This window comes from Rana temporaria, chromosome 8 (assembly GCF_905171775.1).
Source record: "Rana temporaria chromosome 8, aRanTem1.1, whole genome shotgun sequence".
In the NCBI taxonomy this organism is placed as follows: domain Eukaryota; kingdom Metazoa; phylum Chordata; class Amphibia; order Anura; family Ranidae; genus Rana; species Rana temporaria.
Genome location: NC_053496.1, coordinates 91,174,338 through 91,202,015, shown reverse-complemented (window position 1 = coordinate 91,202,015; position 27,678 = coordinate 91,174,338). Strand labels below are relative to the sequence as shown.

General features: G+C 40.5%; 1 protein-coding gene across 2 annotated transcripts in view; it reads right to left on the bottom strand.

Moving 5' to 3' along the window:
• The window catches only part of TM9SF3 (transmembrane 9 superfamily member 3), a 53,864-nt gene that overhangs the window by 12,300 nt on the left and 13,886 nt on the right, over positions 1–27,678 (bottom strand). Inside the window, exons 2-12 of one of the 2 annotated variants that reach the window (XM_040362260.1) lie at positions 23,354–23,549; positions 18,580–18,705; positions 16,026–16,186; positions 15,382–15,459; positions 14,500–14,631; positions 10,924–11,090; positions 6,151–6,245; positions 4,809–4,939; positions 2,490–2,629; positions 1,104–1,172; positions 254–400 (exon numbers count right to left, since the gene is read on the bottom strand). In XM_040362260.1, the coding sequence (XP_040218194.1) occupies positions 254–400; positions 1,104–1,172; positions 2,490–2,629; positions 4,809–4,939; positions 6,151–6,245; positions 10,924–11,090; positions 14,500–14,631; positions 15,382–15,459; positions 16,026–16,186; positions 18,580–18,705; positions 23,354–23,549 (1,442 nt within the window). The remainder of the gene's footprint in view (positions 1–253; positions 401–1,103; positions 1,173–2,489; positions 2,630–4,808; positions 4,940–6,150; positions 6,246–10,923; positions 11,091–14,499; positions 14,632–15,381; positions 15,460–16,025; positions 16,187–18,579; positions 18,706–23,353; positions 23,550–27,678) is intronic. The other variant, XM_040362261.1, reaches the window with a different exon arrangement.

The following is a 27,678-nucleotide window of genomic DNA, read 5'->3' as shown; positions in this document are numbered from 1 at the left end:
GCTTCTTATCTGTATACCTGTACCTAGTCAGTGACTCAAAGTACAGAAGGAAATCAGCTTGACAGCCTGGCAGTTAGCATTTTCAGAAGGAGCAGTCAGTAATGCCAACTTGGATAATCCTATCCATCATGTGCAATGTTCAAGATGGCCCTGCCCAGCAAATCTATCCATCTACCTGAAAGCCAGGTGACCAAATTTTACAAGATCTAGTCTTTCATGCATATAGCCATTCATTATTCACCAAGTCACTTACCACCTGTAATCTTCGGCATTTAGAAGGAAGTATGTACAAACAATAGTTACGCAAACAGTCACAATGCAGAGGATGACCAAAACCAACATCATAAAGCCATATACATAGTAGATCTTGTATGCCCAGAAAGAGGTAAATATGAAATACCTGAAAAAGAGAAATGGAAAAAAAAAAGGTCAAGTCGTTCTATAATGCGTAGTCCCCTTTCAGCTCAAAGCATTTAAACCCATGGACCATTTAGCAGCTGATTAATCTGGCCAAACACCAATAGATTCTCCTGCTGCAGCGGTTTATCCATGCTTTGACAGTCCGCTTTGCCGCTTGTTAAAATGCTCCAAGATCCCTTTCACTCTGGGGCGTTTTTCAGGTGCTTAATTTAGGCTAAAAATAGTACCCGAAAAACGCCGCCACTGCAGCCCCACTGTGAGCGTCCGAGTGTTTTTACACTGGGGCGGTGCGCTTACAGGACGGTAGATAAAGTCCTGCAAGCAGCATCTTTCAGGCGGTGGAGGAGCGGTGTATACTAGCAGTGCTTTAAACTATCAGTGCTCTACCGCCAATGTGGAGCGGCCCCAGTGTGAAAGGGCTCAAACGTTGTTCGGCTGACAATTATCTGCCCCCGACTCTTTGACTTTTAGATCAAAGGGTGTTGAGGTGAGATAGGCAGACAGGGTCACCCACTGAGCGAATTTCAGCTGGTTCATTAGGAACCAGCCACATTTGATTTTGTGCACGGCCAGCTTTAACTTGTGTTATTACACCTAGCTGACTTACATTTTTACCAACAGTCTCATCAATATGAGCTAATTTCTCAACAGTTCTAAACAAAAGTGGAAAAAAATAAACTTACATTTCAATAAAAATGGATCCAAATGGTAGTATTCCACCAAGGCATACAATGACAGCTGGTTCCATGAACCTGTGAATAGCAGATTAAAGGGAATGAGTATTTAGCACAGAGTACTGCCAATACATTTAATTATTTCTTAGAATAAAAAGCTGGGTGTGCATCTAAAGGGTCAGTCAATTACATTCCATAACTTTGCTGCATACAGGCAGAACTGGACTGACAAAAATTTGTCCCTGAACTTCATCCAGACCAGCCCACTTTAATTTTGCAAACGTGCACAAAAACCGTATATAAAACTATACGCAAATGTGCAAAAAAAAAAAAAAAGCCTTCCTCCTTACCCCAGGGTCCCCAGAGAGCCTTCCCCCTTACACCAGGGTCCCCAGAGAGCCTTCCCCCTTACACCAGGGTCCCCAGAGAGCCTTCCCCCTTACACCAGGGTCCCCAGAGAGTGGGCGGGCAGGGAGAGATTATGTAATCTCCCTGCTGCTGCACAGTGAGGGCCTAACAGCAGTGATGCAGGGCGGCGGTGAGAGAGGAGGTCATCTCTCACCCGCCTCTCCCATGCCGCGGCCCTGTGGTTGGGGACCCCTGGGACTTTGAGCTATAGCCCCAAAAACCATCCCCTAGCGACGCCATTGGCAGTTACTGAAACTGGCCCACTGAGCAACCGGCCCACGGGCAAACTCCCGGTAGTCCTGATGGGCGATACATGTCTGCATACAAGGTCCAAATCGTATATAAAAAAAAAAAAATTATATATATATATATATATATGCAGGAGTTGGCATTGTGAGTTGTGGCCTTAAACAAGCACACAAATCTGGAAGTCCAACATCAATGCTTAGGTAGTCTGAGTCAGTGACTCAAGTAGACATAAGTTTGAAGCTTGCGCCTCAAATATAACTATACTGAGAAATATGAAGGCTGCCAGTGCTAACCTCCTAAAAATACTAGCTACAAGACATGTCTCTGGTTTCAATTTGTTGAGCCACAGATGCAAAACAACCATGCAGAAAGTGTTCTCATTTAAGGCCAACAACTCAAAAGTATAAAAATTACCATACCAGGCAACTAGCATTTTCAGAAGATGTCAGTAACAACTGTATTTTTCTTACCAGGTCTCCTTTTTTTTTTTTTTAAAGTATGCAATGGCAGCTCCATTATTATTTTTCAGGACAGGTACGCTTTAACCCAAGAACCCATGCTCAGTTTGTGTTTGCTCCCAAGCCTCTTATATTTTTGATGTCATTCTCTGGATTACTATAGTTTGAAGCAGAGGTCCATAGGAAAACAAACCTGTATAACCTAAAATGTTGTTTTACCCATTAATAAAAAAGTAACTTTTTCAGCTGCAAAACGTACTTTGTGCTGATAAAACCTTACCACTTTTTCTCTGGGATGGGTCGCGGAACTGCATTGACACGACAGGGGAAGTTGGGCTGTCCTGCCAAATTTCGACCAAGTATTGTTCCCACTAGGTTCAATGGAAGGATCACAAAGAAACAAATGCAGCATACAGCAACCTAGGACAGCAAAGTCACATGAATTACTAAGCAGTCATTCAGTGAGGAGATCAGGGCTACATTCATTCCAGGAGCATTCTGTAGATTTCCGGGGGATCAATCACTGACAGCTACAGAGATTACCCTGCTCTTTCACCGTCACTAAATGGGTCTGATGCCAATCACACCCACAAAATGTAAGAGAAGCATAAAACACATGAATATTTGTCTGAATCTGAGGAAACACTGATATATTATGTGATCTTTGAAAAAAGCATGATTTAGGAGTTGCAGCACCACCAGCTCCCTACGGATTCAGGGTTAACATTTTCTGTACTGAAATCTCTCACTAGCTCTACACATTAATCAGCGACACACAATATTAGTGTGGGGGGGAATATTGAAGCCTGATTTCCCTCTAAAAAATTCAATGTTCTCTACATACTTCTATTAGATAGATCGATCAGGCATGCAACTTCATGAAAGGCCTTTCATTAGCTGTCAGCCAAAGTGGCCTATCAAATAGCTTCTAAGTATGTAAATTAGTAATGCAAAACACTACCACATCGTCTCAAGTTAAAAACACATTAAATACAAAACCTTGCCAAATCACAATAAATTTACTTATAGGAATGTAGTAAGAAAAAGAAAATATAACAGAGAGATTTTTAATCCTGGTGCAGAAATTCAAACATCACGCTTGGAATATAAACTGTATCTAACAAGTCAGAGCAAGCTTAATTTGTAAGCAGAGTGCCCATACACAATTACTTTGGACAACATCCAGACATGTAAAATGCAGAGGTTAAGTTATGCCTTTCTTAGAAAAGGCAAATCCTTGGGTGACCCCAGTTAACATGCAAAGTAAAGCATGGTGCTTTAGGTTGGACATGAAGTTGTGTACTTAAATGAAGAGAGGGATTAAGCAGAGTCACAGAACCAAAAAGTAATCTTTAATGCAGGTGGAATGCCCTGCTGTCAGCATTCCTGAAGCGTGAATCAGATTACTACTAAGAAATGAATTATTGGTAAAACGCATGTTCAGCACATGTCAAAAAATTTGCTTCAGAACTTTGACAGGACAGGGGATTTGTGCTGGTATTATACAGAAAATAATAAGATTCCCTACCACTTCAGTATGAAATTAGGATATAAAAACAAGAGATTTAAATAACTGTTCCAGCAATTACCACATTCCACGGTCAGTACCATGTGTGCAAACATTCATTTCTTTATAAGAATTAGTAGATTAATATAGGAGAGCTGAACACAGCTTGGTGACCTTCCAAACTTATGTTAGAAAGTAATGAATCTATTATCTTAACAAGAGACATAGAAAAGCCTCAAGGCAATACAGCAGTGCATTTTCATTAAACAATCAGCTCAGCAGCACCATCTAGTGACAAAAGATCAGATTACAGCTTTAGGCAAGTTCCAAAATTGTAAGCAATCCAGAATGGCAAAAGTGCTATTTTCACACAGCACAAAAATGCCCAGCTCCTGTTCTGAATTCGGTTTTAAGATGCAATGACTTGCGTAATGCGGAGCTTGGCAAGCAAAATTAATCAACCCTACATTGTGACCTGTATGGGGCCATGAAGCACTGAGTCTAAAAGTTGAGAAGTTGGAAGTTCACAGCAAGATTCAGTCAGTAATACAAACCATCCACTTTGTCTCTCACTCCCAGCAGCTTTAATTTTTTTTTTAAATAAAAACTGTGTGGTGGGGGTCTGAATTTATAAAGTAAAAACAATATAGTTTGCACTCCCCAGTGTTATAAATAAAACCATGAAATGCTAAATGTAATAAGTTACTATTCATTATAAACGTGTTAGGATTACCTAAACCCAGCATGTCTGTTTTCACTCCTCTTGTAAGTGATTATCTATTACTGTATTGTCAGTGTGATAATAGATCTGTGATGTGATTGGCTGGCAATAAATGCCTTTGACTTGACTAAAGGCCTGATCAGGTGTAGAGCAAAGTAAAAGCTGGCAAAGTAAAAGCTGGCAAAGTAAATCAATTGCTCACGCAAAGGAAAGTACACACTTCGCCTATCTATTCTGCTATATTAAAATTAAAAATATTTCCAGTCTTATGTGAAAAAAGCCATTAAGACATTGTAAAAGCGCACTGCCAGGCTAGCATTGCCACACAAACTTTTAAACACCAGTGACGGCAACTTCAAAAATCTACTCACCATTGTTCCAAATGGGATTGCTCTGGAAGCATGATAATAGATGGCAATGAAATTGATAAAGAATGCTGTCCCACAAACCATTGCTGGGATTAGGAAAGCTCCAATGAACATTTGCTTTATCCACCGTCGACCTACAGTGGATTAATCATAGCTGTTATATGACACATGAATGAGACCTGCAATTTATTAGTTACATTGCAATCTGTGGGTAGTGAAATGCTGATTGTTTTACTCCTTGCAGGTCTTTGGTGTTTTAACATTTAGATGGACATGAGTGGGGCACTGCACAAGAAAACAGTAGGAAAATACTGCATACTTGTAAAGTGGCACATGGAGGTTCAGGATAGTAGATATCTATCATCCACCTATTTTTGCTCGAATGATCACACTGCAACCACCCACAGGTATCTTCCCCATGAACTCAGAAAATCTACAGAGAACCCATCCCCTTTTCCCCCCGAGAGGGGATGTTGGGTGCTCCATAACGGAGATTTCCCAATTTAAGCAGAAATCGATTTGCCATCATGAGCTCTTTTGATGACCCAAATCATCATTGAGCACTTTATGGGTTAACCCTACTTGGTTCACTTGTCGCAATCTCCATTTCTGCCTGCTTCTATGGGGCTGTGCATGATCACCCTTACTAATGTTAAATTAAATCATCATGCTCCTCCACAAATTAGTTTATCAATATTCACGCTAATTAAAACATGCAAATCAGTAAAATCGAATTGCATAATTATATTTCAAAGAATGAATGAATGCCAACAGCTCTACACACTAAATTATACAATAAAAAAAATAGAAAATGTAACTGGTGGAGGAAACTATTTACATCTCTGCATTAATTTTTACTACAATAACCTACCTAAAACCCCAAAGTGTAGAGAACTGATAGTATTTTGTACCCAGCCCCTGTAAGATTTAAATTCATTACAAAAGTTAGAATAAAAAATAAGGATTTTGCTGCATCTCAATATAAACATGAGCAGCAATCCATATGCTTCAGCTACCGAATTTTCAAAAAACCTAGAGCTGCAAACCCAGGTTTCACCTTGGCTGTGTACAGGCAATTCTTGGCAGTGCAATTGGTCAATTTAGATATAACTGCAGTTAAAATGTGATAACATTTCTTAGTAGAAAGAAAAGGACTATACTTCTTGTAAATAGTAAGACTGGGTGTTCTGTTTTACAACAGTGTTTCAAGCCTCTGGGAGTACAAAGTTTACTACACAGAGCAGTGGGAATGACTCGATAAGAGTTTTATTTTATGGGTGATCGGGGATAAAAATGGTGTATTCTAATGTAACCATAACAAAAGAAACAAGCAGAAATAACTTACCTCCTTGTCTGGCATAGAGACTTCCTCCAAAGTAACCATTGACAGGGGATGTTGCAGCATAAACAAATATTGCTGTGCTTAGCATTGAACCTCTCCTAGAAAAGAAAATAAGGCATTTTAAAACCATAGACCTAATAGACATATGCCTAAATAACATATACAAGCGATAATCACTTTCATTGCTGACAATCAGGCAAGAATGAGACAACATTCCTCTCCCAAAACTCCAGAAACTGGTCTCCTCTGTTTTGCAGATGTTTACAGAGTGTTGTTGAAAGAAGAGGGAATGCTACACCGTGGTAAACACGGCCCTTTCACACCTTTTTGGAATTGGGGTTGTACTTTTCCAGCTTTTTGTTGCCATGTCTTATCTTTTTTTGAGATGTGATGCTGCCATTAATTTCAAAGTCGCCTTATGTTTTTCTTAAAATTGTACATTTTCTCAATTTAAACATTTGATAGGTTTTCTATTTAATATTGTGAATAAAATTGTTTTATGAGATTTGAAAATCATTGCATCCTGTGTATGTAAATTTTACACAGCAGCCTATTTTTTGGGGAATTGGGGTAGTATGCAGTATAGTTACCAAAATAAAACAGGTGCTACAGAAATAATGTACAAACCATGTGTTAACTAAAATAGGGATTAGCAGACTCTCCCCCAGAACTTCTCTTCCACTTGGTCAGTGATGAAGAGGCTCAGAATGCAAAATAGCAGAAATTGGGTACAAGACAGACTAACAGACAAAACCATGACAAACATTCTTGCTGATGACATACCGGTATTTAGAATGCCAGAATGTGGAAAGTGTCAAAAAGGAATTAGTATCACACCTGCTGGTGTCTATCAGAAGTTATTCAAATATAGGAAACAACAAAGTATGAATAAACAGACTCTGAACAGAATCTTTCAGTAATGGATGGATAACACAAGAAGAGTAGAGGGGAGGAGATTGGCTCTATATAGACTACGGAACTGACAGGGAGATAGAAGGGGGTGGGGGACGCAGAAAAGCCGAGGAGATAGCAGGATGGAGGCACGTACACTGACCACGCTATCAGAGGTCAGCAGCCATGATAAACGTGGTCAGTTTACAGAGGGGAAGATAGGAACAATCAGCCAGGTATTGTAGAACATAGAAAGGGAAGGCAAAGCAAAAGCACAGTGCTACATCTTGTGTCTTAAAGGGACAGGAGCATTTTATTTTAGGGTTAGAACCACTTTAAGGATTTACTTCCACTCCACTGATAACTTGGGATACTGGTTCCGTGAGTGTGCTCTCTGTAGGTCTATATTGCAACAACATTTCCTGACAAGTCTGCATTGCATGGCCAGTCCCAATAGATGAACCTTTGGGGACACCGTGCAGCCATATACTAGAAGTGACAGATTTCATGCCGTTTCAAGCTTTATTTTCACTTCACCGACACCCAGTAAATACGTTGGTACTGGGAGTTTGCTGTTATCACATGCCTAAATCAGTGCAGCTTGTCCTGGCAATGTGATGATTGCAAGTAAGAGTGAGAATTGGATGAAGTCTGTTGACATTTCTCTGCTCAGTAAAATAATTTTCCTCTTCTGTTGCTGCCATGCATGCTGGCAAGTGACAGCAGTAAAGCTGTGCAGTCTTGCAGTCTGTCAAAGTTTGATAACACACTGATCAGGTACAAAATGATTTACCAGCCAGCTGGTCAGTGTACAGAGATGAAGCATTCACATGCCATCTGCATACGAAAACACAGGATTCTATTACTCAACACTTGATACATTGTGATCTATAGATTTGGCCTGCTTCATCTCCACTAAATGTTTATAGCGCTTGCATGTTCAGTACTGTGTTTTCTATTGATCTGACTTTCTACTTCACAGCATATGGGATTTGTCACATGTATGAATATTTATTCATCTGATATTATTTCACTCAGTATCATTGTTCATTAGGCAGCACGTTATCTTTGGGGGCTTAATGCTTTATGGTCAAACTACTTTGATTTTTTTTTTTTATGTTGTGTTTTAACCCTGTGTTGTAGTTAGGGATGCACGGATACCACTACTTTAGCAAGGAATACCGGTACTTTTAATTTTCTACATTTTGTCATGTTACAACCAAAAACGTAATTGTATTTTTGGGGATTTTAAGCGATAGACCAACATAAAGTGGCACATAATTGTGAAGTGGAAGGAAAATTATAAATGGTTCTCCATTTTATTTTTTTTACAAATAAATATGTGAATAGTGTGGCGTGCATTTGTATTCAGCCCCCCTGAGTCAATACTTTGTAGAACCACCTTTCACTGTAATTACAGCAGCAGGTTTTTTTGGGGATGTCTCTACCAGCTTTGCACATCTAGAGAGAGTGACATATTTGCCCATTCTTTGGACAATGGCTCAAGCTCTGTCAGATTGGATGGAGAGCGTCTCAACAGTAATTTTCAAGTCTTGCTACAGATTCTCAATTGGATTTAGGTCAGGACTTTGACTGGGCCATTCCAACACATGAATATGCTTTGATCTAAACCATTCTATTGTAGATTTGGCTGTATATATAGAATCGTTGTCCTGATGGAATGTGAACTTCGCCCCAGTCTCAAGTCTTTTGCAGACCAACAGGTTTTCTTCTAGGTTTGCCCTGTATTTGGCTCCATCCATCTTCCCATTAAAGCGGTTGTAAACCGCATATATAATTTTATTTATTTTTTTACCTGCAAGGCAAAATGCATAATCAGCTAGTATGCACCGCATAATAGCCGATTATGAAATACTTACCTCAAAACGAGGTGAACAACACTTACCTGGTTCACGCCGAGCGAGATGTCATCTTGCTCCTGCGTGTCTTCTGGGTATCGCCGCTCCAGCGCTGTGATTGGCTGGAGCGGCGATGACGTCACTCCCGCGCGGGAGTTTTAAAATCGGCAAGGTCCGGCGGCTGCCGGATCTTTCGCCGTGGATTCCCCCCTGCGCATGCGCCGCCCGCATTGCGAGGGGAATATCTCCTAAACCGTACAGGTTTAGGAGATATTCTCCTTACCTACAGGTAAGCCTTATTATAGGCTTACCTGTAGGTAAAAGTCAAAAATAAAGGTTTACAACCACTTTAACTCGGACCAGCTTTCATGTCCCTGCTGAAGAAAAGCCTCCCTACAACATGATGCTGCCACTACCATGTTTCACAGTGATGTGCAGTGTTAGTTTTCCGCCACATATAGAGTTTTCCGCCACATATAGAGTTTTGCTTTTAGGCAAAAAGGTTACATTTTGGTCTCATCTGACCAAAGTACCTTCTTGCCGTGTCCCCCACATGGCTTCTCGCAAACTGTATATGGGACTTCTTATAACTTTCTTTCAACAATGGTTTCTTCCATAAAGGCCAGATTTGTGGAGAGGACAATAGTTGTCCTATGGACAGATTCTTCCACCCGAGCTGTGGATCTCTGTAGCTTTTCCAGAGTTACCATGGCTGCTTCTCAGATTAATGCTCTCCTTGACCAGCCTGTCAGTTTAGGTGGACGCCCATGTCTTCATATGTTTGCAGTTGTGCCATACTCTTACCATTTTCCACTGATGAATTGAACAGTGCTCCGTGAGATGTTCAAAACTTGGGATATTTTTTTTTTATAACCTAACCCTGCTTTAAAGCTTCTCCACAACGTTATCCCTGTCCTGTCTGGTGTGTTCCTTGGCCTTCATGATGCCGTTTGTTCACTAAGGTTCTCTAACAAACCTCCTAGGGCTTCACAGAACAGCTGTATTTATACTGAGATTAAATTACACACAGGTAGACTATTTACCAATTAGGTGACTTCTGAAGGCAATTGGTTCCACTAGATGTGTGTTAGGGGTATCAGAGTAAAGGGGCTGAATACAAATGCAAACCACACTTTTCAGATAAAAAAAATAAAAAAAAAACATTTATGAATTTCCCTTTCACTTCACAATCATGTGCCACTTTGTGTTGGTCTATCACATGAAACAAACAAAAAAAAATACATTCAGGTTTTTGGTTGTAACATAATAAAATGTGGGAAATTTTAAGGGGTATGAATACTTTCTCAAGGCACTGCATTTCAATAAATAGATTTTTTTGCATCCATCTCCAATTAACATGTTTTACCCTGCAGTTCTAATTATCCAGAAAAGGCTCCTCTGTGTGCCAATCTGACCTACTCCTGGAATTTGGGACTAATGTGCCCCCAACCCCTTCCAATACAAGTGACTAATAAGGCCAGTATATCCTACGAAGTAATACTCTGTCTCGCTGGACAGAGACAGGCATCACATTCGCATTCCTGCATAGTAGCTTTCTAATAAAAATACAAAAAAAGGATTGTAGTGGTGTAAAGGTTGTCATTATTTGTCATCATTACCAAGGTAAAAAATAAAAAAGGGGGAAAAAAAGTGACTATTACTATAAATATAGATATTCAAGTGCAATTTACAGGCTTAAGTAGCTGGGTAAATGCAGCGGCATTCCACTTGTACACGGGCCTTACGGGCAAATCCACCACAAATGGATATCTCAAGCTATAGGCACAAAACAAAGCTCATGGGGGGGGGGGGGGGGGGGTCGGTGCAAATCATCTGTCCCTCAGTTTAAAAACAGAAGATCCCAGGTTGGGTCACACCACTTTGAGCAAGATATCAGAGGCAACATAACTGAGATCGCCAGTTTTTTGGTGAATCTGGTAAATTTTCATTCATTGTGGTTGGCTTGTCTGAAAGAGGCACAAGGTCAATCTTAGTAAAAATAAAGTGTAAAAAAGATTCTACTCACTCTGTGTACAAGTCTTCAATCATGGCTACAATAATTACAATAAGAGAAACTGAGAAGATCTGACATCCTGACCCGATAAGTGATGAGAAGATAAGAGGGTGACTGGAAGGTCTGAAAACATCCCCATGGACCTGCTTCCAACCATATTCATCCCCTAGATCTCGATCCTACATTAAAGGAGAAAAAAAGAAGAACGTAAAACAGACAATATGGACATTTAAAAAATACATCCCACAAAGCACAGTAGCTCAAATATACGATGTTTCAGTTAATACATACAGAACATTTCCAAGCAATGTAAACTGTCTTCTTAGCCCACCCATGAAGAGGCCAGAGAAGCTGAGACACCAAATAAAAAATGCATCGGATACTATAACTCACTGACTAATTTGCATATCTAAATATTGCAATGCAGTATACACACACACATTATATATACACACACAGACATTATTGCCAAAAGTATTGGGACGCCCATCTTTACACGCACATGAACTTTAATAGCATCCCAGTCTTAGTCTGTAGGGTTCAATATTAAAATCGACCCACCCTTTGCAGATATAACAGCTTCAACTCTTCTGGGAAGGGTGGCCACAAGGTTTAGGAGTGTGTCTATGGGAATGTTTGACCATTCTTTCAGAAGTGCATTTGTGAGGTCAGGCACTGATGTTGGACGAGAAGGCCTGGCTCGCAGTCTCTGCTCCAATTCCTCCCAAAGGTGTTCTATGGGGTCAGGACTCTGCACACCAGTGCACAAGCAAGGTCACACTCCTAAACCCTGTCGACAGCTTTTTCAGAAGAGTTGAAGCTGTTATAGCTGCAAAGGGTGGGCCAACTTAACATTGAACCCTACGGACTAAGACTGGGATGCTATTAAAGTGCATGTAAAGGAAGGCGTCCCAGTACGTGTGTTAAATAATTTTATATATATATTTATTTTTTTAAAGCTGCTCGATTCTGGCCAAAATGAGAAACGCAAATTTTTTTGCTTCAAATAATAGATCATGATTTTCGCAGCATAACCGCTTTCACATTATACAACAAAAATTGGGCTAACTTTACTGTTTAGTTTTTGTTTTTAATTAAAGTGTATTTAAAAAAAAAAAAAAAATTGTGTTTGAAAAAACGCTGCACAAATACGGTGTGACATAAAATATTGCAACAACTGCCATTTTATTCTCTAGGGTCTCTGCAATTTTTTTTATATCTATATCTCATGATTGGTTGTTCCAAGTAATTTTCTAGCAGAAAATAATGATTTTTACATGAAAACAACAAATGTCAGAAAGGTTTGGTCTTTAAATAGTTAAACTGCCCTCATCTACACGCCAGAGTTTTCCTTTGATGAAAGAACGAAAAGATGCTTTGTCTCTCACACTGGGGCGAGAGGTGTGGTGGTGGTAATTTTGCGGCGCTATTCAGCCGATAGCGGGGCTGTTTTACCCCTGGCTAGCGGCCAAGAAAGGGTTAAGACCGCCCGCAATGCGCCTCTACAGAGGCGCATTGCCGGTGGTATAGCCGCACTGTCCCATTGATTTCAATGGACGGGAGCAGTATACACACCGCTCCAAAGATGCGACTAGCAGGACTTTTTTTCCTGTACTACTAGCGCATTGCGATTTTGATTAAAGATTAATTGTGATAGATAGAGCTAGATATCTATATCCATCTACCTATCTACCTACACACACACACAATCTAAAAAGTCTTCACACCCGTTAAAAATGTCAGCTTTCTGTAATGAAATAGTTGGCCGCTAGTGGTGTGGTTTTACCCCTGCTAGCGGCCGGGAAGGGGTTAAAAACCACCGCAAAGCGCCTCTGCAGAGGCGGTATAGCAGCGGTGCCCCATTGATTTCAATGAACAGGAACGGTATACACACCGCTACAAAAGATGCTGCTAGCAGGACTTTTTTTTTACCGGGGCTTTCACATTGGAGAGACCGCGGCAGCCGTTTCAGGTCAGCTTGCATGTGCTATTTTTAGCGTTATAGCGCCTGCAAACCGACCCAGTGTGAAAGGGGTCCAACTTGTAAGGAACCTCCACCATGCTTTAATGCTGCCTGCAGACACTCACCGTACCACTCTCCAGCAAACAAACTGCCTCCTGCTACAGCCAAATTTTTCACATTTTGACTCAGTTCAGAGCACCTTTTTCTGCACCCCAGTTTGTAGGTTTTCGTGCATAAGACATGGAAACCAGGCCAAGCGACTCATCTATGGTGATCACACCAAATATTGATTTACCCTCTACATTGTTAATTGATAAAAAATAAAACTATTAACACTTCTATTTCTGAAAGCATTCTTAAAGTGGATGTAAACCCGATTCAAGAAATATGAGCTGGGCACATCTCTGTAGTGTTTTCTCATCTCTCTTCAAAGCACCAAGTCCCATGGCTTTCTCCTGCTCTTCTGTTATCAGCATAACTTCTGGCAAGTTCTCCATCAACTGTGATAAAACCAGGCTGAATTTTGTGTCGGGGTGGGTGGGTAGAATAGCAGAGAGCTTGACTTGTCACAGTACAGCTCTGCAAATATCTGCCCATGTTAAGCGGGGGGGGGGGGGGGGGGGGGTGCCTCTCCTAAAATGAGCTGTCTTCCCAGGGTAAGCAAAGAATCCACAAACCTACTGCTGAATGAGGCAGTGAAAATTCTAACAGGATATAAAAGCTGAAGACAGCAAATATACAAGTAAAACTTATATAGGGAGATTTGTTTCACACACACACACACACACACATATATATATACACACACACAATTTGTTTTTTACAGTATTAAACGGAAGAACACTGCAATCTTCAGGGTGCAATGGCAACCTTAAAGTGGTTGTAAAGGCTGAATGTTTACCTTCATGCATGAAGGTAAAAAACCTTTAGTGTGCAGTTCCCCCCTAATACTTACCTGAGCCCAATCCCAAGATATGCACAAGACCCGTTGCTCTCCTGGGTCTCTCCCTCCTGATTGGCCAAGATGCAGCAGCAGGAGCCATTGGCTCCCATGGCCATCAATCACAGCTAGCGGGGCTGAGCCACGCTCTGTCTCTTATAGACACAGAGCCAGCTTGGGAGTGAGCATGCACGAGTGCCCCTACAGCAAGCAGCTTGCTATGGGGGCACTCAGCAAAAAGGAAGGGCCCAGAGCACCAGCAGGGGACCTAAGAAAAGGATGGGGGTTGCTCTGTGCAAAAATCACTGCAAGACAATTTTTTTTCTTTAACCAGTTCAGATCTTTGGGCATACTATGTACATCCAAAAGAGTGAACCTTTGATCACAAATTGATGGCTCCAATAGCAGCCATCAGCTTGTGTGGGTTTTGTAGAGCCAGCTGCGCTGTGATATTCTGATATTCCAAAGTTCAAAAACTCAAAACAATCTGATTGACTGCAATGTGCAAGTACAATGCTTTTACCGCTACAGCAAATAAAACCCAATACTTCACCAAATTAAAAAGGACTTGAATCTAAGAATACTTTGCATTCCATGAATACTGACAGTGATGGCAAAGTGCAAGCAGTAAGAATTAAATGCAGTCTGCTGTTATGTACCAGCAGAAGAACATACAAGCTCTTACCATGTCATCCATTTCCTCTTCTTTGCTGTATCGGGCATAATCCTTCCTTAAGGTTCTCATAAGAATCATTGATACCAATCCCACCAAAAAAATAACCATCATAAAAGAATTGAAGATCGAAAACCAGTGTATCTGGTGGGGAGGAAAAAAAGTGGAAGAGATGAGGAAACGATCAAAAGGAAACAGAAAAAGCACCACAAAATTCAGAGTTCCTGCTTTATCATTACTTATAGGTCACACTGGAAAGTACATAGGAAAAAAAAAAAAACACACACACACACACACACACACACACACACAGGACTTGGCCAGAATTACAATTTAAGAATTGAACATGACTATGAATGCCCCTGTATTTGTTCAGCATAAATCTGGAAAGGTACACCACACAATGATCACTACATAAACAAATGCAATCACTGGTAAAACAATGGCCTATACAAGCAATCCCTGAGTTACAAACATCAGATTTACATAGGACTCCTACTTACAAAAAACGGAAGGAAACCGGAAGTGAGAGGAAATCTACCCCTAGGAAGAGAAATTCAATTCCTGCAAGTTATGAGAAAAAGGCATCTCCACTGACACTTTATCACCACTGTTTCCACGACAACCCAAAATGTTCAAAATCCAATTGTCACAGGGACAGAAAGTGAGGTGAAATCTTCTGAACAGGGGCACAGACAGCAAAACAAATTTTACAAGGGTGTTAACCCTTCCCTATGCTATTCAAAAAACATAAAACGTTTTTTTGGCTGGAGATGCACTTAAAAAATGCACCCGTTTCAACTTGCATACAAATTCAACTTAACAAACCTACAGAACTTATCTGGCTTGTAACCCAAGGACTGCCTGTATGAGGAAAAGGTAAAAATGGCTTACCCTGTGTTGAAAAAACGAAGGGTCAAGGTATTTGTCAAATCGATCTTCAAACCGGACATCAGATTTCTTCCATTTAACCTACAATAATATAAGATAGAAAAGTAAGATTCCTCATATCTGGAAAGACTGCATAAAAGAAAATAACTAGGAAAGTTAACCCCTTGCCAACCATCCGCCTTCATTATACTAGGGCAGGTTGGCACGATCCTGCAAGCTGTCATAACTATACGTAGGCTCCTTTAAGCGGGATAGCAGGTGCGCTGCACTGAGGGGGTGCCGATGCTCGTGGCCATTTCTCTCGAGCGGCCGCCGATGTCAGTTTATTAACAAGGCAGGGGGGCTGCAGATAATAGAAGAGAGCGAGAGCTGCCAAACTTATATTAACAAACAGGCGATTACCCGCTTGTTATTATGAAGAGTCTCTCGCTCTGTCATGATCTGCAGCCGTACCGCCCCCTGCTAATAGGAGGAGGAGGACCTGAACTATTCTCATCTACTGCTCAATAAAGGCACAACATTTGTGCAAACTCAAAATACACTTCTACGCAATAAGATTATTTTAGCAAACAATCGTAGATTAAAAAAACCCATGTAACAAGTATTTGTTCTAAAAATAAAACATGTAAGCTGTATAGTTTACTTACAGAGTAGGACATTTGAATCTTGGTATTGGGGACAAGCTTAACTTTGCCTTCACTGGTGAGATTTACATCTACAATACGATTTCCATTAAAACCAATTTCAAGCTTCTTATATGTCCAAAGGTAGTAATCTTCTCCATTTTCATCAGCCTCTCCAACAATACCTGCAATTAACACACAATAGCTAAGAGTTGAACAAACTTGGATATAATTTTTTTTTTCAGTTGTACATAACCACAATGGGATAAAACAAAATAGAGACTCTGGGTAAACATCCACTTGGAAGTGCAGTCGCTGTAGTTCCAAGGGGAAGCTCTGCTGATTTTATCATCCAATCATGTGCAAGCAAAAATGCTGTTTATTTTATTTCCTTGCATGTCCCCCTCAGATCTACAGCGATTGCACTTTCAAGTGCACTTGTAGTGCAAAATGGATTTGCCTTTAGTTAATAATCCCACTGTTTGTATATCAATTTATCTGTTAAATTTAGGATAAGTGACTCTGCACACCTCTGTCAGCATCACAATCTCAGTTCAGTGAAGAGAGCAGAACTGGCAAGAATTAATATGATTGTAAAAGGCAGAAGGTTTTTTTTTTATCATGCATTCTATGTAATTGATAAGACCTGATCAATAAACTCAAACAGAGGCTGCTTGGGGCCTGGTCAATTGACCATAGATCAAAGGAGGAAGGGGAAATGTTTGGGATTTTCAAGGCACTGATATGCAAAAATGTATTAAAAATGTATAAATATTTATTTGACAAATTATAATAATACAAAAAATACAAGACATTTGGGACAAACCCCACTAATCAAATCGATCACAAGACCGTTTTGTCTAATCGGTGGAGTCGTAGTCTTGAGACTACGACTCCACCGATTAGACAAAACGGGTTGCTGCATAGGCTGTAATATACTATAGTAGCTTGCTAAATGGTTCACAGCTTCTCCTAGACAGGTAGGCAGCACAAGCTACTACAGTACAGCCAAATTCAGCACATAAATATCATGCATTTGTTTGCTCCTTTCAGAGATTGTGGTAATGTGTATTCCCTGATGAAAAGCACAAGTAAGCATATATCTTAACTTTTCAATACAACCAAGTTGGACAAGGTTTGATAGTAAGGTGATTAACCCCCTTGGCGGTAAACCCGAGCGTGACTCGGGGTTGGTTTTTCATGTTAAGATCGGTATCCCCGAGTCACGCTCGGGGTGGACGTGCAGAGTGTGCAGCGGCGTGGCTTACCTTCTCGCTGGATCCACAGGCAAGTTACTTACCTTGTCCCTGGATCCAGCGATGCCACCCCGCTGTGTGAGCGAGCGGGACCTCCTCGCTCGATTCACAGTGTCCCTGTGTGCCGTCGATCTCCGTTCCCTGCGACGTTACGACGCACGGGAGCGGAGAACGGAGCCAAATTCAAAAAAGTAAACAAACACTTTACATACAGTATACTGTAATCTTATAGATTACAGTACTGTATGTAAAAAATACACACCCCCCCTTGTCCCTAGTGGTCTGCCCAGTGCCCTACATGTACTTTTATATAATAAAAAATGTTCTTTCTGCCTAAAAACTGTAGATTGTCCAAAAGTGTCCCTTTATGTCAAAAATGGTTTTAGATCAGCTATAAAACAGCGATAATAAATTATAATCACTTGCAGAATTGTGCGATAGCGATTTGTGGGGAAATTCGTCATAAAAATAAATAAATAATGACAGCGACAATTCTGCAACTGAGCAAATTTCTGTGATTTTGAGTTGATTACATTATTATATAATTTTTATTATAATTATATTATTATTTGTTTTAATTATTTATAATTATTTATTATATTATAATTTTGTTTAAAAAAAAAAAATCATACTCGGGATGCCTACAAGACTCTTGCTTGGTCAGATTTAAGTGAGTTATTTCTAAGAATTGCAGGCCTACAGTATAAAACGCCAAATTTCCTTGCAAAATAATTGTACCGCTTTTGGTACGTAATTCCAGACAAAATCATACCGCCAGGGAGGTTAATAAAGAGCAAACCTCTAAAAACTGCTCATCACCAATAAGCCCTCTGCCTTCAGAGACTGTTAAGTCATGTTCTATAATCTCCCTTCCTATCACAATTCCTTTATGTATTACATGCCAACTTAACAAGCTGACCAAACATGCATTCTAGGCAGTGAGGTTTAGTATTAAAAAATATCTTCCTCCCTTGTCACCTATCTCTTGATGTCAGGAAAACCATTGTAGTTACTGGTGGAGCCCACTATTTTTCAGAGATCCTAGGAGCTAGATCCTCCTCCAGGTACTGGTTGTTACCAACTACCTTGCTTTTTACACAGCTCCTGCTTCTAGTCTACCTGCTGTAAAAGCAAGTAGAACAAGTGCTCCATGTAAATCCTGCGGCATGTGTAAAAAAGTCTCCAACCAGCAAAACAGGCCTTGCTTGTGTACACTGAGAACACTGCATGAGTCTCTGATCTACCAAGATTGGTTATGACAGACTTTAAAGCATTAAATACATTTTTCTTTCTTATACATGTTAAAAAGCTTAGATCCATACCCCATATTGGCAAGTCATCTATGTACATCTGGTACCAGTAGTGATTCTTTATTGCGTAAACAAATGCATCTCTCTTCGCCTTGTCCAGCTCTATTTCACAATATGTTGCTTGCATGACATCCTCTGCTTAAAAAGAAAAGAACATTTCAAACATTAAAAACGTATACGTTAAACCAAAAGTAATTTATTTTTTTAATATACCAGCAAGTCTTAGAATTCAACAATTTTTAACCGTTAAAAAAAACAAATCTATACATCACCATTAACTCATAACCGGTTAGACGAATGCATGCTTACAACGTAGATCAGATAATTATGAATATTTTCTTCGTAAAATTGCACTTTTAAGAAATTGTAATATAATTACCATTTTATTTTTAGTAACAGTCACATTATAGCAGTCTAATAAATAGATAAAAGCGGAGATCCCCCCTATTTTTGAAATTCAACCCCAGGAGTTGCTGATCGCAATGGCATTAAATTGACACTAAATCTTTTTTTTCATATTTGCCTCCACTGTGCATTTAGTTTTGTACAGAGTGGCCCCGAACCTCGTCTTCTGGGGTTCCCGCCCGTGGTGCTTGCGGGTCCTCCTTGCATCGGTAAACCCCCTGAGAGAAGGGGGGTAGGGGGGAGTTACCTTGCGTGCGTGCTCCCGAGGGCAGTCAGTGTCAGAAGTTTTTTCACCTTAATGCATAGGAAGCATTAAGGTGAAAAAACAAGGTTTACAACCCCTTCAATGTTAGGAATGTTTTAATTTCAAAACATATTTTACCTGTAGAGTTTATAAAGATCTTCACTTGCATCGTACCTGCTGCCCATTGGCATATAAGTGTCATCAATCCCAGGAGTCAATGGGGACGGAAACTTCCTCCATTGCCACTATGGCTATGGCAACCTGCGATACGAGTGTCAGATGGGCTTCAGATGCCCACACTGAAGACGGGAGCTTGCGAGTTACAGAGGGTGCAGTGGATAAATAACTAAAATGATTACATATAGAGCATATGCCAGATTGCATTAGATAAGCTGCGACTAGCACGTGGTTTTAAAACTGACTGGAGCTCAGCTTTAACCATTTTACTTTACTCATTGCTAGATTGTGTGTGGCAGGGTCTACAGCCCTCATACATTTCATTTAGAACTACTGCATCACAAATTGATAGGGTTTTTTGAAGACAGAAAAAGTGTGCGACAAACCAATTATACTTACTTGTAAAGTACGCAAAAGAGGAAGTTTGCTAGTCAGGGAAACTGCAAAACAAGCATGCGACATTGCAGATGCAAATAATCACATCAAGAGATTATAGCCTTTGGACCCCTTCGTTTTGGGTCAAGCTGGTAAAATAGAAATCACCACAACACTTTATTCCTTTTATCTTGCATAGCAGTTGAAGAAAAATCTTCACCAGAGGGACAGCATTAATCAGCTGAAATTGAGTCCAAGTAATCAACAGTATTATATAATAAACAGTGCAGCGCAATAAAAAAATAAATATATAAATAAAGTGAAAAGATACACAATGCTAGTGTATATAATAAGAAAAACAGTGTCCATGTGAGGAAAAAAACATAAATAAATAAATCCACAGTCAGTCCAACGAAAATCCCATCCATCCGTTTCCGATGGAGGCCGTCAGCTGTTAATACAAACAGATATGCTTTGTGATCCGCAAGGGTCTAAGCTCTGAGGTGAGAGGCCATCTTTCACTGGTGGTGGATATTATACGGTGTCATCTCTTCACTTTTCACTCTGGAATTTCTTTTCGTTGGACTGACTGTGGATTTATTTATTTATGTTTTTTTCCTCACATGGACACCGTTTTTCTTATTATATACACTAGCATTGTGTATCTTTTCACTTTATTTATATATTTATTTTTTTATTGCGCTGCACTGTTTATTATATAGTTCTATTTGGGATTTTTTTATGAATTTGTCCTTAGTGCTGGCTTGCATTTATTAGATTTTAGGTTTTATTTTATTCATTTTTTCCAGCGCTGAATATTACTTTTTACAAGTAATCAACAGAGCACCTACCTTCAAAGGATAGAGGATCCCTGGTGTTGGCTATGAATTTGTTCAGTTTGTTCTAGGTATTGACGACTTATGAGAATGTTGGATTGAAAAGGTCCAAGTGAAACTGGGAAAAGGGAACTGCTTCAAAAGAGGAGGCTACCATTAGGGCCAGACCCCTTAGGCATAAGCAAACTGAGAAGGGAAGTTTTGACTTGAAGTACCACTGGGAAGCAACTTTCTCCTGGGGGAAAGTTTATGATCTAGCCAAAGTGTTGAAGGAACTGAATCACCCTTTGGATGTTGGCAAACAAGGTTGTGGCATACAAATCCTTCAGTAGGTGGTTGTCCATGTAACCTGTGACATAAATGCCCTAACTTTGCAGAAGTGCTGGAACACTCAAAATGCACTAGAGAGCCAGAATGATGGTCTCCCACAGCAAAACGCAGAAAGCGTTGATGTGAGGGGAAAGTGGGATGTGTAGCTAGGTATCTTGTGTGTCTACTGACCAAAAAATTCCTCTTATCAAACAGAAACATTGCCGCATCTTGATTATTCCACCTGGTATTTTGGTACATGAAGAAATCTGTTTAGAAATTTTAAGTTCAGTATAAGTCAAATGCACGTTTGATTTTGGAACTGTGGATAAGTTGGAGTAAGGTTCTTCTAAATGAAGTGGTACAACCAATACCAGCCAATCAGGAGGGAGAGTCCTGGACAGCCAAGTCTCTCATGCAACATTGCTGGATCAAGATGGGGTTCAAGTATAATGGGGGCTACTGCACACAGGTTTTTTTTCTCTTAATGCATAGAATGCATTAAAATAAAAAACCTTCTGCCTTTAGAACCACTTGAAAATTCAGAAAAGCATAACCACCCTTTCACGATATGGCCAGTCCTTAAAGTGCACAATCAATTTGTGCATGTATTGGAAGTCTTTCTTGACTTGGCCAGTTTTATAGTGTTTATTTGGGGCTTGTTTAGCACACTTGACTCTCCATATTCTAGACAAAGACTAGTACGCACCACATCAGTTACTGTATCCACAGTAGAGAGCATTTGGCGCAAAGCCATACTTGTACCTAATAACATGCAGGGGAAGGAACATATTCTGTCTCCGCTACAAAATAAGGGCCCTCAATCCTTTTCTTCATAGGACATATAGCAATTCTGCCCTCTGAAAACCAAAGGTTCTAGAAGCGAAGATTTCCAAAGATTGTGTTTTCCAACGTTTTCAGACAGTGGAAAGCAAATCTTTTTTTGTCAAACAGGCTGCACGGAGTGCATCGGAGAGGAAGCTAGAGTTAGTTACGAGGAGTGGTCATAATAGCACATTGCCTTGGGACCAATGAACAGCTAGTGTTGGCTTGAGTTTCCTGTAGGCCATTTGCAGAATGCATTCAATTTTGCTCTTTCATCCCAACTCCCTTATGCTTGTGATTCGCCATTGCTAAGCGAGAGGATCATCAGTGGACTACTTATGGTTATGGAGTGCAGAAGGGATAGGAGTAGAGAAACTGCCAAATTTAAATTGCTCATGCAATGAAATATTAAAGACAAAAATGGTAGGGAGTTACCACAATAAAAGTAAATACCTCCCAAATCATTGTCTTATGAAAAAGACTACATAGTGTACTACACACTGCAGAATGTGTTATTAAAAGCCTGGAACCACTGTCAACGTACAGGGAAAACCCTGTATTACCTTCTCCACATGGCTAGGCCTACTAGGGGGTCCAGCGTATTCCCTTCATGGTGGTTATACACTCAAAGTGGCCCTATAGTGTCCGGGAACCATAGAATTGGAACACGGCCCTGGACCCGCATACCACCCTGCAGTTAACTACACACAATGTGCCAAGCTGAGCACGTAATGCAGGATCCAGTGCCCAAAGCAAACGCTACAGACCAGCACCATGTAGCAAGGTTTGGTTATGTTTCCGGAGAGTACACACAGAGTAACCAATCTGGGAACTGCAAGGTAGACACAGGCAGTAAGCAGTCCGATCTTGATAGAAGCTTCAGAGAAAAGAAAATTGAGAAAAATAAATACTTTCCCAGGGGAGAACAGGACCATCATCTATTCTAAAGACACTAGCCAACATCTGTAGTCCAAATGGGTTATATGGGTGCACTCTAAGGCTGGCCATACACTATAACATTTTCCTTTAGATTTACCAAATCCATATAAAGACAAGGTTAAACATAAACACTTTAAATTTGTGGGCAGGCCCTTGCACTACATAGTTAAAGGTAAATCTAAAGGAAATTAAGCAAGAAAATTGTATAATGTATGGCCAGATTTATTTGAAAGTTGACGCATTATCGCTAGAAGGGTTAATTGTTAGGGATCGAAAGATTGCAAATTATCTTCTCACACATTATTAGGTGTTTAGGTATAAAACGCGTCAAGACTGCTATACTTTTCACAATAACAATAATCAATACAGCTAGAATGATATGTGAGCATCTTAGGTTGTGTACATTCTGCCAACTGAATCGCAACCTGAGGACCTGCATGTTTACAGATGCCTTTGTATCAGTTCAGATAGAGGGACTTTCCTTGTCATATGAAAGAAAATGTGGCAGTTATTTACTTAACCCCCCCCCCAACTTATCATGCAGTTAAAAACGGAAGATATTTTTCTTTCAAATTACCAGAGTTCCACATGTTGTTTATTACTCGCCGTTTATCATTCCCAAAATAAAAATTAGTTGAGAGACCCAACAGACATCAGAAAAGGGACAAATACTTACCTCTAAATTTAATATCTAAACCGCTAAATTCTAATTCAACTCCTTGCAGAGCTTCTCCTAATGTTTCATGATAGTGGCCAATACTTTTCTTTGTTCCAACACAGAATGGAAGGGAGAAGTATTTGTATGTCTCCTGCCGATTGTGGTAGGGTCCCACTGTGTTCATCCATAAAACCACCTCCTCTTTTTCGTCATACTGCAAAAAAAATCAAACAAGAGACCGATTACACAAACACGTGGACACACATGGTAAGGTGAAGGAAAACTCATTTAAGTTCTAAGCACATATGAAATAAGCAAAAATCACAAGACATTTGAGCCTAAGGGGATGCTTTGTTTTCAACACAACTTGCATATTGAATGGTTTCACAGTACAAGGGAATGCATGTGTGAAAATCTGTGCAAGTTTAGCAGCACTTCCCATTAAGGCTCCATGTACACGGGACGTTTTTACAACTCCTGAACCATTTAACTTAACAGCTAGTAACCTACGTTTAAAAACTTCAGTTTTGCCGCATTTTCAATGCCACGTTTTTTTTAATGGTCGCAGGTTACCGCATTCAGCATCTGAACTAGAGCTGCACGATTAATCATCAAGAATCCGTTGCAATTCTTGACACAGGGTTTCATGATATTTGACATGAAAATAATTTTCTCTCTGCACTTTGGTATGCAAAGAATTTCCTGTCTGCTCTCAGCCAAAAGTCAAAGTCTGGGCAGCCTGACAAGTTTTAGTAGAGACCCTAGAGCAGGGGTCTCCAAACTGCGGCCCGAGGGCCAGATGCGGCCCTTTGCTAGCCTTTATCCGGCCCTCAGGGCTTTATTCCTCCCACTGATATGAGGAACTATTCTTCCCACTGATTTCAACAAGGGGGCACTTTTTCTTCCACTAATACCATTGATGAGATACAATTACTCCTACTAATAGGGGCGCTACTCCTTATCCTACTGATCGCAAACTATGAGGCCATATTTATTCTCACTAATGCTGGGCCCGGGGATTTTTCTGCCCCCGCTGGCCACAATCCGGCCCTCCTAACGGATGAAGAACAATAAACTGGCCCTTAGTTTGAAAAGTTTGGAGACCCCTGCCCTAGAGAATAAAATAGCGGTTGCTGCAATATTTTATGTTGCACTGTATTTGCGCAGCAGTCTTTTTAAATGCAATTTTTTGGGAAAAAATTACTTTAATGAATTAAAAAAAAAAATAGCCAGTAAAGTTAGCCCATTTTTTTTTTTTGGTATAAATGTAAAAGATTTTACTCCGTGAGAATCATAATAGAATCGTGATCTTCATTCTAAACAAAAAAATAGTGATTCTCATTTTGGCCAGAATCGTGCAGCTCTAGTCTGAACCCATTTTTTTGCTTTCAAAGAAATGCTGGTAAACGCTAAAAACGGCAATAAACGATGTGTACATGGTCACATAGGACAACATTGAAGGAGTTCAGGGGCAGATGAAAAAAGCACCCAACTACCTCTGAACGTACGTTTAGCAGTGTACATGGGGCGCAAGCCAGTTTACCTGCGCTATAGGTCCGCATACTGATGCTATATATGCTAGCACACCTGAACAGTCATTCAAAACTGTGGTGCTTAATTTTTACCATAAGGATCCCATCTGGTTGCCAAAAGACATTGCTTTGCAGTAACATACTGAGGGTCCGGGTCAACAAGCTTTAATGGGCATAGCAGCAAGCATTTGCAATCAGTTTGAGATGCCTTTGAGAATATTCAGACTGAATTGCACAAGCGGTTAACCTGTGTCTGTCCTGATTTTGCATTCTAAAAGCTGGATACACACTATACAGTTTTCTTTAGATTTTTTTTTTCTTTAAGATTTACCAAAATCATATGAGGTCAAACCTAAACACTTTCATTTTGTATGCAATCAGGCAAGACCTGGTACTACATAGTTATAAGGAAATCTGTATCCAGCTTAATGGACTTGTATAGGGTGTGGGGGGGGGGGGGGGGGGTAAAGCAGATCTGAAGGATCAGCTTTAGGATGGTCACACCCTAAAAAGTAGAGCATATCCCACACTGCATGTTAACCACTTAAGACCCGGACCAAAATGCAGGTAAAGGACCTGGCCAGTTTTTGCGATTCGGCACTGCGTCGCTTTAACCGACAATTGCGCGGTCGTGCGACGTGGCTCCCAAACTAAATTGGCGTCCTTTTTTTCCCACAAATAGAGCTTTCTTTTGGTGGTATTTGATCACCTCTGCGGTTTTTATTTTTTGCGCTATAAACAAAAATAGAGCGACAATTTTGAAAGAAATTCAATATTTTTTTCCTCTTTGCTATAATAAAAATCCCCCAAAAATATATTAAACTTTTTTTTCCCCTCAGTTTAGGTCGATACGTATTCTTCTACCTATTTTTGGTAAAAAAAAAAAAACGCAATAAGCGTTTATCGATTGGTTTGCGCAAAATGTATAGTGAGAATAAGAATCTATAAAATCAATGAACTGAAGTTCAAAATGTATAGTGTTTACAAAATAGGGGATAGTTTTATTGCATTTCAGCGATCTTTTCTGTGACCGCGACATTATGGCGGACAAATCGGACAATTTTGACACATTTTTGGGACAATTGTCATTTTCACAGCAAAAAATGCTATACAAATGCATTGTTTACTGTGAAAATGACAATTGCAGTTTGGGAGTTAACCACTAGGGGGCACTGAAGGTTAAGTGTGACCTCATATGTGTTTCTAACTGTAGGGGGGCGGCGCTGGACATGTGACATCATTGATTGTGCTTCCCTATATCAGGGAACACATGATCAATAACAGCGCCACAGTGAAGAATGGGGAAGCCGTGTTTACACACAGCTCTCCTCGTTCTTCAGCTCTGGGGACCGATCGCGGGACTCCAACGGCAATCGGGTGCGCGGGTCCCGCGGCCACGGAGCTTCGGACCGGGTCGTGGGCGCACACTGGGCAGTTAAAGAGGACGTACAGGTACGTGCTTGTGCCCAGCCGTGCCATTCTGCTGACGTATATGTGCAGGAGGTGGTCCTTAAGTGGTTAATGTCCACATTTCCTAGTAATGTAACCGACACTGTGTGGCTGAAATTGAAAGACAAAATGCTGTTTGACGGAATCCTACTTTACAGTAGCAGTAATGTGATATCAAGCTGTATGTGATCAGAGAAGGAAGATTTCAGTAAGGATAAACAAATCTGTCTGCTATTGTAATCCACTTGAATGAATCAAGGTACTTCTTTTACCGCTAATTTGCTGTGCTTTTAAAAGGGCAGAACTGTTTATTTTTTTACTGAAGAGTCACAACAGTGTGACATTTTATTCTTTCCCATGCACCACAACTGAGCTGCGGGGTGTAGAAATGCAGACAGAAATTAATCTACGGGTGAGCTGGGGAATGGGACAGAAAACAGAAGACTTGTTGCAAAGTTTCACATTGCTACTGTAGCTCACCCAAAGATGGCATGTGATCAGGGCACATAGAAAACAACTGTGCAGAAAATTGCTAATCGCTGTACAAGTGTAACAAGCCCTTAGGGTCGATGCAAATCGCGATAAAACGTGCTGTGTGATCCAGTTTCTAGATCCGAATTGTGCCAAAATCTGTATTCTGACCTCCCGCACAATGCATAACTATATAAAACTTGTCTATGGACATTCCTTCCCTGAGGCTGGGTTCACAATTGCTGCAGCCGTGTATCTGAATTTTGACATGACAACACACACACACACACAAGCCCCTTCCCTTAATTCCACACCTCCTATTTACATAAATGAGTCCTCCAAGTTAAGCCTGGTACACAATGGCAGGCTAAACAAAAAGGAAAAGCTCAGGAGGAGATCGCTGTACTAACTTTGCGATGTTAGTACAGTAATCTCCCCACTGAGCTATTGTGTTCTGACAAGGGGGGGGGCGGCCCCAAACCACATTAGTGTGAAAGGAGCCTTACGGAACAAGCTGAGAATAGAAGCCGATTGTTCACCATGCACAGGTGCTCAAGTTTTTATGAATCACCAAGTGGGTGCAGAGCAGCAGGTGGAGAAGCCCTGGGACCTGCAGGTGGGCAGGAGCTGTCCCTGCAAGCTCCTCCTCCATACAGGCCATTTGCTTTAATTACCTTCAAGTTGACAGCTCAGTGCCAGTCTCCCTACCAACAAGGTCACAGTGCCCCCCAACCTGACATGGAGACTGGGAATTGTCCAGCCCCCATTATCAGCTCTGAGCAGAAAGGCGATTCAGAAAGCAGTGAAGCTGAATCCAAAAATACAAACAAATCTTAATGGCTTTCAATGAACACGCTTACTAATCCTAATAAATAAAATGGTAAACATGCC